This window comes from Salvelinus alpinus, chromosome 31, assembly GCF_045679555.1.
Source record: "Salvelinus alpinus chromosome 31, SLU_Salpinus.1, whole genome shotgun sequence".
Lineage (NCBI taxonomy): Eukaryota > Metazoa > Chordata > Actinopteri > Salmoniformes > Salmonidae > Salvelinus > Salvelinus alpinus.
Window position 1 is genome coordinate 21,423,223 of NC_092116.1, and position 19,237 is coordinate 21,442,459.

The following is a 19,237-nucleotide window of genomic DNA, read 5'->3' on the forward strand; positions in this document are numbered from 1 at the left end:
TTGTAGTATGAGAGATGGAGGTTGTAGTAGGATTGATAGAGGTTGTAGTAGGAGAGATGGAGGTTGTAGTAGGAGAGATGGAGGTTGTAGTAGTGGAGATGGAGGTTGTAGTAGGAGAGATGGAGGTTGTAGTAGTGGAGATGGAGGTTGTAGTAGGAGAGGTGGAGGTTGTAGTAGGAGAGATGGAGGTTGTAGTAGGAGAGATGGAGGGTGTAGTAAGAGAGATGGAGGTTGTAGTAGGAGAGATGGAGGTTGTAGTAGGAGAGATGGAGGTTGTAGTAGGAGAGTTGGAGGTTGTAGTAGGAGAGTTGGAGGTTGTAGTAGTGGAGATGGAGGTTGTAGTAGGAGAGATTGAGGTTGTAGTAGGAGAGGTGGAGGTTGTAGTAGGAGAGATGGAGGTTGTAGTAGGAGAGTTGGAGGTTGTAGTAGGATAGATGGAGGATGTAGTAGGAGAGTTGGAGGTTGTAGTAGTGGAGATGGAGATTGTAGTAGGAGAGATGGAGGTTGTAGTAGCAGAGATGGAGGTTGTAGTAGGAGAGATGGAGGTTGTAGTATCGGAGATTGAGGTTGTAGTAGGAGAGTTGGAGGTTGTAGTAGTGGAGATGGAGGTTGTAGTAGTTGAGACGGAGGTGTAGTACGAGAGATGGAGGTTGTAGTAGGAGAGATGGAGGTTGTAGTAGGAGAGGTGGAGGTTGTAGTAGGTGAGGTGGAGGTTGTAGTAGGAGAGATGGAGGTTGTAGTAGGAGAGTTGGAGGTTGTAGTAGGATAGATGGAGGATGTAGTAGGAGAGATGGAGGTTGTAGTAGGAGAGTTGGAGGTTGTAGTAGTGGAGATGGAGGTTGTAGTAGGAGAGGTGGAGGTTGTAGTAGGAGAGGTGGAGGTTGTAGTAGGAGAGATGGAGGTTGTAGTAGGAGAGATGGAGGTTGTAGTAGTGGAGATTGAGGTTGTAGTAGGAGAGTTGGAGGTTGTAGTAGTGGAGATGGAGGTTGTAGTAGTGGAGACGGAGGTGTAGTAGGAGAGATGGAGGTTGTAGTAGGAGAGATGAAGATTGTAGTAGTGGAGATGGAGGTTGTAGTAGGAGAGATGGAGGTTGTAGTAGTGGAGATGGAGGTTGTAGTAGTGGAGATGGAGGTTGTAGTAGTGGAGATGGAGGTTGTAGTAGGAGAGATGGAGGTTGTTGTAGGAGAGATGAAGGTTGTAGTAGTGGAGTGGGAGGTTGTAGTAGAAGAGATGGAGGTTGTAGTAGGAGAGATGGAGGTTGTAGTAGGAGAGATGGAGGTTGTAGTATCGGAGATTGAGGTTGTAGTAGGAGAGTTGGACATTGTAGTAGTGGAGATGGAGGTTGTAGTAGTGGAGACGGAGGTGTAGTACGAGAGATGGAGGTTGTAGTAGGAGAGATGGAGGTTGTAGTAGGAGAGGTGGAGGTTGTAGTAGGTGATGTGGAGGTTGTAGTAGGAGAGATGGAGGTTGTAGTAGGAGGGTTCGAGGTTGAATTAGGATAGAGGGAGGATGTAGTAGGAGAGATGGAGGTTGTAGTAGGAGAGTTGGAGGTTGTAGTAGTGGAGATGGAGATTGTAGTAGGAGAGGTGGAGGTTGTAGTAGGAGAGGTGGAGGTTGTAGTAGGAGAGTTGGAGGTTGAATTAGGATAGATGGAGGATGTAGTAGGAGAGATGGAGGTTGTAGTAGGAGAGTTGGAGGTTGAATTAGGATAGATGGAGGATGTAGTAGGAGAGATGGAGGTTGTAGTAGGAGAGTTGGAGGTTGTAGTAGTGGAGATGGAGATTGTAGTAGGAGAGGTGGAGGTTGTAGTAGGAGAGGTGGAGGTTGTAGTAGGAGAGATGGAGGTTGTAGTAGGAGAGATGGAGGTTGTAGTAGTGGAGATTGAGGTTGTAGTAGGAGAGTTGGAGGTTGTATTAGTGGAGATGGAGGTTGTAGTAGTGGAGACGGAGGTGTAGTAGGAGAGATGGAGGTTGTAGTAGGAGAGATGAAGATTGTAGTAGGAGAGATTGAGGTTGTAGTAGTGGAGATGGAGGTTGTAGTAGTGGAGATGGAGGTTGTAGTAGTGGAGATGGAGGTTGTAGTAGGAGAGATGGAGGTTGTTGTAGGAGAGATGAAGGTTGTAGTAGTGGAGATGGAGGTTGTAGTAGAAGAGATGGAGGTTGTAGTAGGAGAGATGGAGATTGAAGTAGTGGAGATGGAGGTTGTAGTAGTGGAGATGAAGGTTGTAGTAGTAGAAATGGGGGTTGTAGTAGGTGAGATGGAGGTTGTAGTAGGTGAGATGAAGGTTGTAGTAGGGGAGATGGAGGTTGTAGTAGGGGAGATGGAGGTTGTAGTAGTGGAGATGGAGGTTGTAGTAGGGGAGATGAAGGTTGTAGTAGGAGAAATGGGGGTTGTAGTAGGTGAGATGGAGGTTGTAGTAGGTGAGATGAAGGTTGTAGTAGGGGAGATGGAGGTTGTAGTAGGGGAGATGGAGGTTGTAGTAGGAGAGATGGAGATTGTAGTAGGATAGATGGAGGTTGTAGTAGAATAGATGGAGGTTGTAGTAGGAGAGATGGAGGTTGTGTGTAGGGGAGATGGAGGTTGTAGTTTTAGAGGTGAAGGTTGTAGTAGAGAGAGATGGAGGTTGTAGTAGAATAGATGGAGGTTGTAGTAGGAGAGATGGAGGTTGTAGTAGGAGAGATGGAGGTTGTGTGTAGGGGAGATGGAGGTTGTAGTAGGAGAGATAGAGGTTGTAGTAGTGGAGATGGAGGTTGTACTAGGAGAGATGGAGGTTGTAGTAGTGGAGATGGAGGTTGTAGTAGGAGAGATGGAGGTTGTGTGTAAGGGAGATGGAGGTTGTAGTAGGATGAGATGGAGGTTGTAGTAGGAGAGATAGAGGTTGTAGTAGTGGAGATGGAGGTTGTAGTAGGAGAGATGGAGGTTGTAGTAGGAGAGATAGAGGTTGTAGTAGTGGAGATGGAGGTTGTAGTAGGAGAGATGGAGGTTGTAGTAGTGGAGATGGAGGTTGTAGTAGGAGAGATAGAGGTTGTAGTAGTGGAGATGGAGGTTGTACTAGGAGAGATGGAGGTTGTAGTAGTGGAGATGGAGGTTGTAGTAGGAGAGATGGAGGTGGTGTGTAAGGGAGATGGAGGTTGTAGTAGGATGAGATGGAGGTTGTAGTAGGAGAGATGGAGGTTGTAGTAGGAGAGATGGAGGTTGTAGTAGGAGAGATGGAGGTTGTAGTAGGATAGATGGAGGTTGTAGTAGGAGAGATGGAGGTTGTGTGTAGGGGAGATGGAGGTTGTAGTAGGATAGATGGAGGTTGTAGTAGAATAGATGGAGGTTGTAGTAGGAGAGATGGAGGTTGTAGTAGGAGAGATGGAGGTTGTAGTAGAATAGATGGAGGTTGTAGTAGGATTGATAGAGGTTGTAGTAGGAGAGATGGAGGTTGTAGTAGGAGAGATGGAGGTTGTAGTAGGAGAGATGGAGGTTGTAGTAGGATTGATAGAGGTTGTAGTAGGAGAGATGGAGGTTGTAGTAGGAGAGATGGAGGTTGTAGTAGTGGCTGTTGTAGTGGTGGTTTTCTTTTTACAGGTGTTCGCTCACCGGCAGAGTAGAACAATTATGAAAACAACAAACGCACCATCTTGAAAAGTGATCAATAATACAATAAGTATTTCTATAGTGCCTATAACAATGTTATGAATGTCTTATGGACGAACCTGAGTAAATGATTGTATGTATTCTAGGTCTCTAAAGGTTTCATGTATTGTTAGGGTTGCAAAAATCTGGTAACTTAACAAAAAAATCACATGTTTTCCAGAATCCTGGTTGTAATTCCCAGAATAAGCAGGAAATGTAGAATATTCCAGCCAGGATATCTGTAATATCTGGGAATTTGTGGAAAGTTACCCAGTTTTTAAACCCTATCTACAGGTATGTATTGTTAATTATAGGTCTATATATCCTGCATTGTCAAGTGTCTGGAAATTAAAAAACATAACAATATTGAAGACTAAACACAATAAAGATATTTTAACACATGTTTATTGATAATTGAATGTGTCTATTTAAGGTGCAGATCTATGTTGTACTTGTTGGTTCTTACCTTCTACATGAGCTGTTCCCAGACTTCCCACAGAGCAGTTATGTCCTTTTCAAAATCTTGATGGGTTTCCTCTTACTACCTTTCCAAGGTTCTCCTGGTGTCAAACATGGTTCATTTTAGTCTATTTCATATCACTCTTTTTGATCAATAACTTGAATAATCAGATGATATCATGCAGTGAAATGGCCAAATCTGCGCTCAGGCTCTTCTGTGGGACTCTCTAGAATATGGGTGTCAATGTTGACATGGTATTATAACAGGGATTTAATGTAAACGCTGGATCTAGCTGATTGTCCTGACCAGTTATAGAAACCAGGAGTTGTGTTCATTAGGCACCAACTGGAAGAAAAGAAACTGAAACAGGGAATGGACTTCATGGACAACAGGAAACGCCCATTTTCGTTTTCTGTTGCAAAACAAAAACGTTTCAAAACGTTTTCCATCAGGTACCCGAATGAACATGACCCTGGTTTCACACAGAGAAATGTATTTGGTACTAAGTAAAAACAGGCAGCGGCGGATTTAGGTATAGGCGACATGGGCAGCCGCCCAGGGTCTTGCCGGGGGCAGCATGAGGCGCCCGCACAAAAAAAATCGGAATGGTGACATTTGCGCGATCGGTTTTTTATCTCTCATTTGCACGTCACATCAATGATATCATGTCACCGTGTGGGACTGTGGGTCAATTAACCTTGTCGGAGTGGGTGCCCTGGTTGTAGTTTGTGAGCGTGGCAGGCTACTGCCTGGGAAAGTCTCCCACTCAGAAGTACGGGATGGGGAGGGGGGCGGAGGTAGGTTGACCTCAGGTCTCCCCACTGGAAGCGAGAGGTAGGGGGAGTGGAGGAATCTATCAAAACGCGCACCTCTAACTTTGTACAGTACTAATGCAATTATTAAAATCTGTCACACTACGAAATGCTACCAAATAATCCACAATTCATTCATAATACTGTGAATATATAGTTTCACAGACATATTGTTGCATTTTTTCCCTGGTTTGTGCGAAATGGTTAAGAATAATATAAAACCAGTCTGCACACCACCAAGGTGAATTGGTGTGGTCTTGACTCTTGATTGACAGTGTTGGGGGATGGGTAATGTAGTCTTGACTCTTGGTTGACAGTGTTGGGGATGGGTAATGTATTGATGCTCCAGTGCCAAATCAACACATGGATAAGATAAGGTCAAAGCCATCAGGTGTCCAGTTTATGAAAAAGAGGAAAGAAGAAGAGGAGAAACACACCAAAGTTAAAGGTATGCAGCTACGTCTTCTCTTTATGAGTAGAATATTATGCATGTAATTAAATAGTACAACACTTATGTTTGTTAGCCTATGTTGCTATGTTGTTACATATAGGGAAACAATATTCAGCTTGCTATCCGACTAGCTTACATAACATAGGGTGTAATTTCACATAGTTTCATCATGATAATGTGTGTAGCCTGCAGTAAAACGATTACAACCTAACTAGCACATTGTTGATTTGGTTAACTTTCATTGAGGTGACATAAAGGTTTTCTGTGATTGTATTGACTAGGTCCTGAGCTCAGTGAGGGGAATTTCCAATGCTGTCGGTTAACTTAAAATACATCTATATTATGCTGATATTTTGTATCTTTTGTAATATATTTAGTATTTTGGGGTGAATAAAAATTACAGTCAGTATAGAATGTGTACAGAATGTGTACTAACGGGGGTGGGGGTGTGGGTGTATGCCTTCTGATTAACGACTCGTGGTGTAATCATAACAACATACAGGAAATCAAGTCCTTTTGTTCACCTGACCTAGAATTCCTTACAATCAAATGCCGACCGCATTATCTACCAAAATAATTATCTTCGATTACAATCACAGCCGTGTATATCCCTAGCCAGACGACATCCCTAGCCGCGTCCTCAGAGCATACGCAGACCAGCTGGCTGGTGTGTTTACGGACATATTCAATCAATCCCTATCCCAGTCTGCTGTTCCCACATGCTTCAAGAGGGCCACCATTGTTCCTGTCCCCAAGAAAGCTAAGGTAACGGAGCTAAACGACTGTCGCCCCATAGCACTCACTTCCGTCATCATGAAGTGCTTTGAGAGACTAGTCAAGGATCATATCACCTCCACCCTACCTGACACCCTAGACCCATTCCAATTTGCCTACCGTCCCACTAGGTCCACAGACGACACAATCACAATCACACAGCCCTATCCCATCTGGACAAGAGGAATACTTATGTAAGAATGCTGTTCATGGACTACAGCTCAGCATTTAACACCATAGTACCCTCCAAAATACATATAGAATGCACACCAAAGCTCCAAACTCGTCATTAGCTCGAGACTCTGGGTCTCGCCGCCGCCCTGTGCAAAAGTCCTGGACTTTGTGACGGGCCCCCCCCCCCCCCCATATGGTGAGGGTAGGAAACAACTCCACCTCTCCACCCCGCTGATCCTCAACACTGGGGACCCACAAGGGTGCGTTCGCAGCTCTCTCCTGTACTCCCTGTTCACCCATGACTGCGTGGCCATGCACGCCTCCAACTCAATCATCAAGTTTGCAGACGACACTACAGTGGAAGGCTTGATTACCAACAACGCCGAGACGCCCTACAGGGATGAGGTGAGGGCCCTCGGAGTGTGGTGTCAGGAAAATAACCTCACACTCAACGTCAAAAAAACAAAGGAGATGATCGTAGACTTTAGGAAATGGCAGAGGGAGCACCCCCCTATCCACATTGACGGGACAGTAGTGGAGAAGGTGGAAAGTTTTAAGTTCCTCAGCGAACACATCACAAACAAACTGAACAGACAGCATGGTGTAGAAGGAGCAACAGCGCCTCTTCAATCTCAGCAGGCTGAAGAAATTTGTCTCGTCACCGAAAACACTCACAAACTTTTACAGATGCACAATCGCGAGCATCCTGTCGGGCTGTATCACAGCCTGGTACGGCAACTTCTCCGCCCACAACCGGTAGGCTCTCCAGAGGGTAGTGCGGTCTGCACAACGCATCACCGTGGGCAAAATACCTGCCCTCCAGGACACCTACATCACCCGATATCACAGGAAGGCCATAAAGATCATCAAGGACAACAACCACCCGAGCCACTGCCTGTTCACCCCGCTATCATCCAGAAGGCGAGGTCAGTACAGGTGCATCAAAGCTGGGACCAAGAGACTGAAAAACAGCTTCTATCATAAGGCCATCAGACTGTTAAACAGCCATCACTAACATTGAGTGGTTGCTGCCAACATACAGACTCAAATCTCTAGCCACTTTAGTAATGAATAATTGGATGTAATAAATGTATCACCAGTCACTTTAAACAATGCCACTTTATATAATGTTTACATACCCTACATTACTCATCTCATATGTATATACTGTACTCTATACCATCTACTGCATCTTGCCTATGCCGCACGGCCATCACTCATCCATATATGTTTATGTACATATTCTTATTCATACCTTTACACTTGTGTGTGTATAAGGTAGTTGTTGTGAAATTGTTAATTACTTGTTAGATATTACTGCACTGTCAGAACTAGAAGCACAAGCATTTCGCTACACTTGCATGAACATCTGCTAACCATGTGTATGTGACCAATAAAATGTGATTTGATTTAAATGGTGCTTTTTGGCCCAGGGAGCCATACAAGCTAGAACCGCCACTGAACATCGGCACATTCTAAAATCCGATGATAGTCTCGGTAATGTGTTTTCGGGCCTTCCCTTGGTCGTATTCTCGCGGGGCAGAAATCACAGAGATCAATTGGTACACTCTGATTTACCACCCCAAGATATTCCTGAACAACGTCTATTTGCGCCCCTACTGGATGGACATAGAAACAGACAAACTAGACACACAACATAGAATTCCCACCCAGCTCACGTCCTGACCAACACTAAACAAGCAAAACACATAATAACTCTGGTCAGGACGTTACACCTACTGGATGGAAATTATAAGTGTAATGGCTGTGCTCAATGCAATGGCACTTATAAATGCAGATCCTTCAAACACCCACAAACAGGGAAATCGGTCCCAATCAAAGGTGTTATTACGTGCTCCACTAAGGCAGTTATTTATCATATAACTTGTCCTTGTGGTAAAAATTATGTGGGTAAAACAAAGCGTGAATTAAAAGTACGTATCTCAGAGCATCGTAGCACCATTAGGTGCAAAAACCCAGTTGCGGCTCACTTTTTGGAAGCAAACCACTCGATTTCGTCTCTGCGTTATATTGGCATCGAACACGGCACCCTCCATAGGAGAGGGGGTGACCTTGACAATGTATTGTTAAAACGAGAGGCTGCCTGGATCTTTAATTTAAAGATGCTTGCTGCCTTCTGTCTCAACGTAGACTTTGATCTGAAGCCAATCTAGTGATTATTGTGACTTTGCCATTGTGGTTGTTTGTAAGCTTGTGTAGTCTAAAATGAGTCTATGATCGTATGCTATCCATTTGTTTATTGTATGCTGTTCTTTGAATGCCATTTTTATATTTGAGAATTAACCAATGATATTAGGCCACACTTGGCCATGATTACAGACACCTGTGTGTCTTTTGACACTATATAAACGAGTCACCCCGCAGTGTTTGTGATTAGACCCTGATGAAGACAGCTCGTCTGTCGAAACGTTGGATATAACATTTTTGCATCTGAGCTTCTGGAGTGTGCGGCTCTCATTTTAAAGTTTTCTACTCTGCTAGCCAGCACCTCGCCTAAATAGGTGTGCGTTGCTTTTTCTTCTAGAACCGCCACTGATAACAGGTTTTACAGAGAGAGGAGTTGGGTTTCTCTTGCCATGCCAGGAAGTACTATTGTTCTCTGTAGGAAAATGCAGCGTGTGGTGGGTTGTGTCGGTTAGCAACCAGGGGCCTGTTGCACAAAACTAGGATAAGGGATTAAGCCAGGATATCTTGGTGATCCTGGCTCAATTGATCCGTAATCCGGTTGCACTAAAGATGGATAGGGGGCAGGAGGATATGTTATGGTATAAATTACCATGGAGATTTATTCTGTGGAGCTAGCCTGCTCCAGACCAGGCTAAATTCCAGGATCTATTTAATCTCATCCCTAATGTCAGTCAGCAGTCACCACAAATGGAAACCAATAGTTATTTCACTGCTCACTATACATTGTTATCACATATAACTAGACCCACTGTTATTATTTAAACGTTTGTGATCATTAATTTCAATGATTTTGGATAAAAAATGATTTTTAGATGATGTTGCTATCATTAGATAATTTACAGTTTCCCATAGACTATAAGGCTATATATAAAATGATAGAATATTAGGGCCACAGAGGGGAAAAAAACACAAGTCATAATATTGTAACCAGTTGTTTTAAAGGAGGACAGTTGTTAAAATGACAGATGTGGGGCATTTCGTGAAATTGTACTTCAGTATGGTTTCATAAACAAAGACATGCTGATGTGCCAGAATATTAAGTATCACATTGTCATAAGTATCAAAACTGTAAAAACAATATGTAGCTTTTCTGCAGAAAGAACCAGCCTCATAAATTTATGACTTTATCCTTTTTCTTCAGTGTGGCCCTAGTACTCTGTCATATAAACAAATACACATTCCATATGAATATAAAAACACAATGTGTAACATTATGTTCCTTTATTGAATAAGGACAAAACAAAGCAGGTAAACCATCAGCTCCTTTCGAAACTGAAGTCACAGTGACTCTACAAGATGGAAAGCACAGAATCCAAGCATATTATACAAAATGATACATACACATTCAAAGGTCTGTATATAACACACCCTGCATGTCTGCACACTAAAATAAATGCAGGACAAATCCATACACATCAACTGAACAGACAAATGAATGGATGCAGTAGCCTCCCTGCAGCCTTGTATTACACACAGTATACCGCACAAACATCATAAGAGGCCAAATTCGTCAAAAAACGAACCCAAAAAAACCCAAATTCCTCTGCCACCGCAGGACATATTTAACCAAAATTGAAAGCACACATACTAACTAAAATAATTCAACACATATTGGTCCCTCAGCAGCCGACCACTGTCGTCATCAGGGAAGATTGCCGGATTGTCCCAGTCCATGGCTGGTGGCACTCTGGGGGCCCTCTCCTTCCTCAGGCAGGCCACATTGTGGAGGACAGCACAAGCCACAGTAATATCACATGCCCTAACAGGGCTGACCCTTAATTTGTGAAGGCAGTGAAAGCGTGCCTTCAGGAGGCCAAAGGTCATTTCAACTCTGGCCCTGGTCCTGGCATGGGCATGGTTGTAGGCCTGCTGTGCTTCCTGGGGGTCTGTGAAAGGTGTCAGGAGAAAAGGCTGGCAGCCATACCCCCTGTCTCCCAGCAACACACCAGAGAATTCACCTGTCAACACAAAATCTCATCATTACTACCTCATAAACACAGTGATATTCTTGACACAGCCATGATGGTTATAAATAGGGGTTGTGTGGCTTACCTTGTGATAGGCACTGATAGATTTCAGAGGCCCGAAAGATTCTGGAGTCATGGACTGAGCCAGGCCATTTTGCCACAACATTGCTGATCACACAGTCAGCATTGCAGACCATCTGAAATCATAAGATGAGGAATATTACACCAATCAATGCACATCACTGGCAATGCAGAGTGTTCGTCAATGGACAATATCAAAAAGTTATGTTCACCTGAACATTAATGCTGTGAAAGGATTTCCTATTCACAAAATCGGCCTCATGGGCACCTGAGGGGGCTTTTATCCTTATGTGTGTGCAGTCCACTGCACCAATGACATTGGGGAAACCTGTCACACAAAGTAATGAGTATCCTACTATGTGTTAACAGTTGTCCTGTAATTTGTAGATCCTCTTACCTGCAATCCTATAGAACTCCTCTTTGATGTCACAGAGTCTTCTGTGGCCAGGGAAGGAGATGAAGACATCTGCTAATGCTTTGATAGCCAGACACACACTCCTTATTGTGCGGCAAATTGTGGCCTTGTTCAGCTGTTCTGCATCCCCCACTGAGTACAGGAAGGCTCCACTAGCAAAAAAGCGCAAGGCCACACAAACCATTTGCTCCACACTCAGTGCATGGCTCCGTGCAGTGCGGTGCTTAATCCTGGGACCCAGTAGTCTGCATAGATACCTGATGCCATCTGCAGAAAATCTGTATCTTTCATATAGATGGTCATCAGGGAAGGCCAGTGGGTCCAACCGGTCCCTGAAGACCCTTTCTCGCCTGAAGGCTCTCCTCAGCACAAGTGCTTCTTCATCCACCACATCTCGCACGAATGGGCATGCCATTGTCAGAGCAGAAAGGAACACACAATTTTGGGCCTTCATATAGGCTAGTGGCCACACCTGGTGCTGGGGGGGTGGGCAAAAGAGGGCGATGCCTTATAACGATGACTTGGTTGTACTGATTGCTGGGAAAATAAAAAAAAACTTAGAAAGATGCCACCGTCCTGTGTGCTCACAATAAGAGCTCATATGTCATGGCTCACTTGACTTTACGAGAATATACCTAATTTTTATTTTGAGCTGTGTCATCTTCTTGGAGCTGGGGGAGGAAAGAAAAATAATGATTAATACATTTGTGTTACAGTTAGCATACAGTGTACATTGAAGGCATATCTCACCTCCCTCTCAAGTTTTTTTTATTTCAAGGTCCAGTTTCCTAATTGTCCTCTTTTTTATTTCGGACTCCAGTGCAAGATTTTCCATCTTTTTCTTCTTGTACTGAATGTCTATGTCTGCCAGTTCTATTTGGCGCCGGAGGTGGTTGCCATACAACTTTCTGATAGCTTGTGAGCTCTGTGAACACAATACAATTAGCGCAGCTGGAATTTGGCAGGATGTGGTGTCCTTTTATTAATACGCACTATGTTGCCAGGCTGTTTTTCCCACTGTATAGCATCTGGGTCCTGTAAAAGAAATTAGATTTTTTGATTTTGATGAGGACTCCTCACCATTGTAGAGTAAATAGTACTTTCACAGTCTTAACATGATACCTCATGCCTTCTGGAATCCAGAGAGATGGTCTCCTCCTCATCATCGTCTCCATCATGTGCTGTTGCTGCTGCACTGGGGCCTTCACCCTATCACATTTAATCGGATTCATATTGAAGCTAGTAGACAAGACATGCCAGGCCTACAGTATGCCTTTGATGGAGTACTCACTGGATCAGCATCGTCTGGTGCTTGTGCTGGTGGCTCTAACAGGAACACAGTGCTGCCAGACACTGCAAGGCAATAGGTAAACCAAAGTCAGACAGTCCAAATTGATTCAATATGAATGTGGTTGTATCCCATGTAGAGATGGAAGGACATACCTTGAATGAAGCGGGTGGCATCTTGGGAGGAACCTATGCTCGTCTCTTTCCCCCCAGGGATCCCCTCTAAGACGGGCCTGCCTTTATTTAGCTCCAAGGCCATGTCCTCTGCTGGGGTAAGGTCAGCCTTTGGTGACCCACCACCCGTGCCTTGTCTGTGGGTATTCTTTTTCACTGCTAAAACAGTACAGACAATGTGTGAGCAGGCACCTTCTGGGTACAATATATGCTTGTGCTTTGTTAAATATTAGTCAGGGACCATACCATTCTGCAGAATGTTCTTGTATTTGATTTTGACCTGCTGCCATGTCCGTTTTGGCCCGTTCATGTTTAATCTACACACACACACACACACACACACACACACACACACACACATTTAATGGAGTCACACTGCAAAAAATTACTTGGTATTTTTGTCTTGTTTTCAGTAAAAATATCAAAAAATTGATCATAGCTTTATACAGTGTGATGGAGTTACTTTACACAATTTCACTCATATCTGCAGTGCATTTCAATTAAAAATTTAACCGTTTCATAATTACAGTACAACTGCATTTTTGGAGATGTGAATTAAATATTTGAATTGTAATTGTGATGTTTCAGCGGAGCGGTGAGTGTGTAATTGTGCACTACTTACGCATTCAGGCGGTCTGCAATACTTTGCCACGCTTTTTCTCTTTGCTTTATCACTGATGCGGTGTTGCCTTTCTTCTTAATTATATCTTTTACCTCCTCGTATGCCATGCCATCCGCCTCGTATGCCATCCTACGGGTAAATGCCCGCGGTATGCCAGTTGCCATGGTAAATCAGTTAATCTGTGGCGGGGTCTATTTGAGTGAGCCGTGAGCGCGCACCTATCCAGGATTGGTTTCACCTGGCTTAATGAATCCGTGTCTGCTCATCCTGGCTTGGTCTTTGTGCAACCAATTAAGCCTGGACGCACATGTTTTGGCTTCATTGAGCTCAGCTGAGTCATTTATCCCGGATGTCTTAATTCTACTTTTGTGCAACAGGCCCCAGGTGAACCACGGCAACATAACAAGTATATGGATAAGTACAGCAGAAGACGCCTGATTGGTTGAAGTCGTTCTGAAACAAAAACATAGCCTAAACACAGTAGACATTCATACACATTTGTTTAAGCAATTCCCAATGTCCTCTCTGATGTAAACTCACTCCAATGTCATTTTGAATACCACAAATTGGACTAATAAAGAAAAGAACATAGTCAAGATTTCTTCTTGTCTTTTATTACTACTCATTAATGTTTTAGGTTGTTCATTTTATTACACAGACAAATTAGACACAAGTACATTTGATTGTATTCTGTTATTTTTAAATGTTTTGTTAATTATTTATATTATTCTCCCATTTGTTTAGTGCTGTTGCTAAAAAAAGAACTAAGAACTAACACACTGTTGTCTAACTTGTGAACACACTGAGGCAGTAAACTAACACTAAAAGGTCAACAATGAAAGAGGAAAATAAAAGAGTATGATTGAAGGAAAAACGAGAGTAAAAACAAAAGAAGAAATGGACAAGCGTACATTCACACAGTCCAGCACACTCAACTCAAACAGTAAGCCCCCCCTTCTCCCTTTATTGGTAAACTATTAGGCTCCACCCATTTCCCCTGTGTTACTCGAGGCTCCCATTCCAGATTGGTTGATTCTCAATGCAAGACTAGGAGGAGCCTAAATATCATCAACATAACATTCCAATTATTATCTAGGAACATCATCATCACCCCCATCATCACAATACTCTTCTCAACCGACCTATCCTCAGTGTCTTCATCAACAACCATCCAACCAGACTACTAAAGAAAGAGAGGAAGGGGGAGGAACTCTGAAGAGAATCGGAAAGAAACGAGCAAACAGGATTGTAAAATTCAAAGTAATACTTTTTAAACGTTATATAAGCCATATTAATGATTGCACGGAACTACGGAAACCAAACACACACATTGCACGCACACACACACACATTCACACACTCGAAAACACACACACAGCTCTCCAAGTGTATTCTGTATTTGGGTCATATAACAGTGTGTTCAGTCCATTGGTTAGGATCAGGGCAGTGTTAAGCTTCACATGGATGTACTTTTAGTCAATGACCTTTTACTATATGTAGATCACATTGACAATTTAACATTCAGTTTTCACTGAAAGTGTATTACAATCCTATAAAACAATCCTATAAAACTGCTATTAGCTTAGACTTTGAGTATATGACAAGTCTACAACACCTCTAACTGTTCTGAGATTCATACAGAGAAGGGTTCCTATAGTATGACTTGATGAGTGCGGACAGTCACCCTCTAGGTTTAGGGTGTAGTGTTTAGGGTTAGGGAGTTGGCAGTGTAGGGGCTGGTTCATTGTTGATTTATAAGAAGGTCCAATGGGACAGGGGAAGGGTTCTATCCTTTCCTCATCTCGCCTCTTAAATTGTGCTTAGAAGGTATGAGAGCTTTCAAATGCACACACACTTGCACCGCACATAAACACAGTCACAAACGCGCACAAACACCCTGGAACACACAGTCACACAATAATGCCTTATTTCACACTCCCTACTCTATACGGATACCTCTAAACTCTAGTCCAGTACTGTCCACTCCACATACCTCCTGACTTCAGAGAGACATGCTATTGGTTCTCTCAGCTGACAGTCAAACAGACAGACAAGGTATTGGTTCGCTCAGCTGTCAGTCAAAGTCATAGACTTGGTATTGGTGCTCTCAGCTGTCAGTCATGATCGGTGCATCACTATAGGGCTATGCAATGCCTACATCTAGCTTTCACACAACATGTACAGTGTGCTTGTTCAACAAGGTGTTTGCTATCTTATCTCTCTGATGAGGACTACAGTATGTTAGTAGTGAGGTATATGCAGGCTGGAATAGGGGGAAGTTGCCCCATAGATGCTGATCTTGAGTCACTTTAGCATTTTCTTCACTAATGGTTAAGGTTGGGATTGGTGGAGGGGAAGCGTATCCTAGATCTGTAGCTAGAGGGGAACTTCACTCCATAGCATGCAGCTACATGTATATATGTATGTCGTCATAAAGCCTATTGGACAAACACAGTGACCCCTGCTGGCTGAGTCTGGGACTGCCAGCAGCATTGGAAGCACTTGTTACTGATTTACTAGTGTAGGAGTTAACTCACTATAACATTGTCACTCTTCTTCATCCATCCTCATCATCGTCATCTGCTAATCTTTGCCCAAAAGCGTAATAACAAACACACATGCGCGCGCGCACACACACACACACACACACACACACACACACACACACACACACACACACACACACACACACACACACACACACACACACACACACACACACACACACACACACACACACACACACACACAAACCCCAACAAACCCATATTTGCATACAAAAGAAAAGGAAATATTCCGTCTATATTCACATTGGCTGAAATCAGATCAGGCATGCAGATGCTCCACACAGTCAAACAAGCACACCCCCCTTACTCGCCCACCCCAATCCCCTCATGGGAACAAAAATGTGTCACTTGAACAGGGCTAATGGAAGACATGATCTACCCGGCAACAGTAAGGAGGAAGTAGACTTTCATTGGCTGTTGCTATGGTTAAGGTTCACTTGACCAATGAGAAGCCTCACCCCTTCACTGAGGCAAGTTACAAAAAGCAACAATACAAAAAAATCATAACAAATTGATTAAAGGAGTTGACAGACACACATTTTCATTATAAGTATTTCTGCTAGTCTTTTCTTCTATTTCATAATATTTCAAACTTTAAAATTAAAGAGAAACATTGTTAAAACATTACTATTACATCATTGTCAGTATAATTATTAATAGCATTAATATCATAGTCATATTTCTCATTATCATAATTATTATTATTGGTTAACACTACGGTGAGGTCACTACAGACCCCTCCCACTCCATAGGTTAAAGGGCTCTATTGGCTGACAGACTTTCCGAATGAGGGAGGGAGAGAGGACTGGCCGATGCCCCTAAAATGCCCTTTCCTTGCTACCTTTTTTTCTATATTCCCTCGTTCCTAAATTCTCCCTTTCTTCCATTTCCTATTTTCATTTATCCATTCCCCCTATCCTTCGCTGTCTAGGTGAAGATCTCTCTCTTTCTCTTTCTCTCTAAAGAGATGAATAGATGAGGTTGAGATGAATTGTGGAAGGACAGTGTTTTAGAATGAGATGAATTGTGGGAGGACAGTGTTTTAGTAAGGGTCTTTCATTTTCCCTCTGTCCCTCTACTTTTACTACATCTACTTTTGCATATCTCTCCCTCTGTCTCTGTCTCTTTCTGTTAGCTGGTCTGGGGGAATGACAGGTTTAAGAGATGTGGGAGTGGGTTAGTGACAAATGCTATCATACCACTCTCACCCACCACCCATACATCTAGCTCTCCATCCCTCTAGCTCTCCATCCATCCATCCAGCTCTCCATCCCTCTAGCTCTCCATCCATCCCACTTGCTTTCCTTCCATCTCTCTAGCTCTCCATCCATCCCTCTAGCTCTCCAGCCATCTCTCTCTCTCTCTCTCTCTCTCTCTCTTCAGCAGGACACCTCCATGGTATGGGAGGGGCTGGGGGGCATCTGCCCGCCCTGAGAGCTCTGAGACAGGGTACGAGAATGCTGACGCTCCCTGTCGATGGAGTAGGAGGAAGACAGTGAGGCGGTGCGCGAACGAGACAGACGGGTCATAATGGACGATGCCACTGTGGGAGAGGGAGGGGGTAAAAGAGAGAGAGAGAGGGTGAAAGAGAGAGAGGGTGAGATTTAGAGGAAAAAAGAGAGAAAGAGGGGGGAGATGGTGAAAAAGAGAGAGGGGACACAGAGAGGAGGGGAGAGAGGGGAAGGTTATTAGATTGATATAGAGAGACAGTAGCACTCTAGGTCACAGTAGTTCCTCATTGCCACAGATTAGAAACAGAGGAGAACTTACTGTAGCCCATCCCCTGGATGAAGTACTTGAACGCCTCAGTCAGTTTGCTGGGCTGTAAGCAGACATCAGAAGATACATTATATTGTACTTAATGTATGTGTAATGTATAGATACATATTGTGTGGTGTATCTGAATCGTAACACAGTTAAGTGAAATGTGTTACCTGGGTGAGTTGGGGAAGACCACCAGCATCAGCCATCTGAGGAAGAAGAGGATGACAGAAAGGTTAGGATGTATTGCATTGACAGAGAGGTTTGATACCGATGCCAGAGCTACATGGCAGCAACTAAAGCCCCGTTTATACCTGGTTCTAACTTGCATCTGTTGTCCTGATCTTGTCCTCATTCTGATTGTGCCCACATTTTCAGACAGGTGTATAAGATTAATGACACATTGTGATCCGATTGTGATCACATCTTCCTGACCACCTCCGGGGGAGTCAGGCATGCATTGTGTAGACGGATATGGACAGTGAAACTATTTAAATCATAATTATCCTGCCTCCCAAAATCATTGACAGGTGGCACCGTTGACTTATGGCATCAATATGTGTCTTCAAATCAATATTATTTTGAAAGAATAGCTGTCAAAAAAATATGCATATCGGGAGGGACCAGGAAATCTGGTGGCAATACAGACAGTGGCCGGATATCAGACACATTTTAATACCATACTTCTGAAAACATGGGCACAATCAGAATGTGGACAAGATCAGAACAAACGATGCATGTTAGCAGCAGGTATAAACAAGGCTATTATGCCAGATCAAAGGGATGAGTAGAGCTTGAGTACCTTGAGGAATGAGGTTGTTGTTGGGTCCAGTTTGCTGTTGAATTCCACCTGGTGGACAAGAACAGAATAACACATTTATTAAATCACACCACGACATTCACATTACCTGTGTTCGATGGTTAAATTGTAGGTCCATACTGAGGTCTAACGTATGTAGAAGACTTACAGCAGCCTCCTCATGAGGTGCCTGATCCCCAACCACCAGCATCACGGGACACCTGAGAGAGAGAGAGAGAGAGAGAGAGAGAGAGAGAGAGAGAGAGAGAGAGAGAGAGAGAGAGAGAGAGAGAGAGAGAGAGAGAGAGAGAGAGAGAGATTCCATACTGTTGTCACTACTGATTTAAGAGTGATACACTTGAAGTTGCTGTTACGGTCAATGATCAGATCCCTGCGGCTGTAAGAGAGGAAAGGAGGAAGGGGAGGTTACACTAGTAGGTTTGTGTGTGTGTATTTGTTTAACTATTTTTGACCAGAAGTCCCCACAAGAACAGTAAATAAACAAAAATTTGACCAACTGGGAACATTTTGTTGGTCCCCACAAGGTTAAATGCTATTTCTAGGGGGTTTAGGATTAAGGTTAGAATTAGTGTCAGGATTAGGTTTATGGTTAGTTTTAGGGTTGGGAGCTGGGGTTTGTTTTAGGGTTAGGTTTTTGGGTTAATGTTAGGGTTAAGGTTAGGGTAAGAGTACGGGTTAGAGTTAGGGAAAATAGGATTTTGAATGGGACTGAATTATGTTTCCCCACAAGGTTAGCTGTACAAGACTGTGTGTGTGTGTGTGTGTGTGTGTGTGTGTGTGTGTGTGTGTGTGTGTGTGTGTGTGTGTGTGTGTGTGTGTGTGTGTGTGTGTGTGTGTGTGTGTGTGTGTGTGTGTGTGTGTGTGTGTGTGTGTGTGTGTGTGTGTGTGTGTGTGTGTGTGTGTGTGTGTGTCTGTGTGTGTGTGTGTGTGTGTGTCTGTGTGTGTGTGTGTGTGTGTGTGTGTGTGATGGGGTAAGAGATTTGTACTTAGCTAATGAGAACAGCAGTAAATACAACAGGTTGTAACTGTAGGAGCTGTTTTGG

The 19,237-nt window shown here is 43.5% G+C and overlaps 2 protein-coding genes across 4 annotated transcripts; both read right to left on the reverse strand.

Annotated features, from left to right (window-relative positions):
* Window positions 1-9,683: 9,683 nt before the first annotated feature.
* Window positions 9,684-13,118, reverse strand: LOC139561684 (putative nuclease HARBI1). Of its 3 annotated transcripts, none has more exons than XR_011672187.1 (11): window positions 13,047-13,096; window positions 12,671-12,741; window positions 12,407-12,583; window positions 12,255-12,316; window positions 12,086-12,172; window positions 11,957-11,998; window positions 11,714-11,888; window positions 11,599-11,634; window positions 10,946-11,500; window positions 10,553-10,664; window positions 9,684-10,458 (listed from the first exon to the last, which is right to left on the reverse strand). XR_011672187.1 is itself a non-coding variant. In XM_071378931.1 (11 exons), exons 8-11 carry the CDS (start codon window positions 11,415-11,417, stop codon window positions 10,088-10,090), a joined length of 1,071 nt encoding a protein of 356 aa, XP_071235032.1. In that variant the 5' UTR covers window positions 11,418-11,500; window positions 11,599-11,634; window positions 11,714-11,888; window positions 11,957-11,998; window positions 12,086-12,172; window positions 12,255-12,316; window positions 12,407-12,583; window positions 12,671-13,118; the 3' UTR covers window positions 9,684-10,087. The 3 variants fall into 3 exon arrangements, 2 of the variants coding, with proteins under 2 accessions (XP_071235032.1, XP_071235031.1); XM_071378931.1 differs by adding an exon at window positions 10,761-10,876 and having other exon boundaries at window positions 12,671-13,118; XM_071378930.1 differs by adding an exon at window positions 10,761-10,876 and having other exon boundaries at window positions 11,714-11,998; window positions 13,047-13,102.
* Window positions 13,119-13,638: 520 nt separating this feature from the next.
* On the reverse strand, window positions 13,639-18,584 carry LOC139561688 (protein NDRG2-like). The gene is made up of 6 exons (XM_071378949.1): window positions 18,532-18,584; window positions 18,343-18,394; window positions 18,177-18,224; window positions 17,548-17,583; window positions 17,384-17,435; window positions 13,639-17,156 (listed from the first exon to the last, which is right to left on the reverse strand). The coding sequence occupies exons 2-6, from the start codon at window positions 18,382-18,384 to the stop codon at window positions 16,993-16,995; spliced, it is 342 nt and encodes a 113-aa protein (XP_071235050.1). The 5' UTR covers window positions 18,385-18,394; window positions 18,532-18,584; the 3' UTR covers window positions 13,639-16,992.
* Window positions 18,585-19,237: the final 653 nt, after the last annotated feature.

Bases quoted from the DNA above. Each gene is read 5' to 3' on its own strand.
- LOC139561684 (XM_071378931.1), bottom strand. From the start codon at position 11,417: ATGAAGGCCCAAAATTGTGTGTTCCTTTCTGCTCTGACAATGGCATGC. The intron at 10,877-10,945 runs GTAAGAGGATCT...TTTGTGTGACAG, and splicing joins GGAGTTCTATAGGATTGCAG to GTTTCCCCAATGTCATTGGT. The intron at 10,665-10,760 runs GTGAACATAACT...TTATGATTTCAG, and splicing joins TTCACAGCATTAATGTTCAG to ATGGTCTGCAATGCTGACTG.
- LOC139561688 (XM_071378949.1), bottom strand. From the start codon at position 18,384: ATGCTGGTGGTTGGGGATCAGGCACCTCATGAGGAGGCTGCT. The intron at 17,436-17,547 runs GTAACACATTTC...GTCTGCTTACAG, and splicing joins GTCTTCCCCAACTCACCCAG to CCCAGCAAACTGACTGAGGC. The intron at 17,157-17,383 runs GTAAGTTCTCCT...CCTCTCCCACAG, and splicing joins CATCCAGGGGATGGGCTACA to TGGCATCGTCCATTATGACC.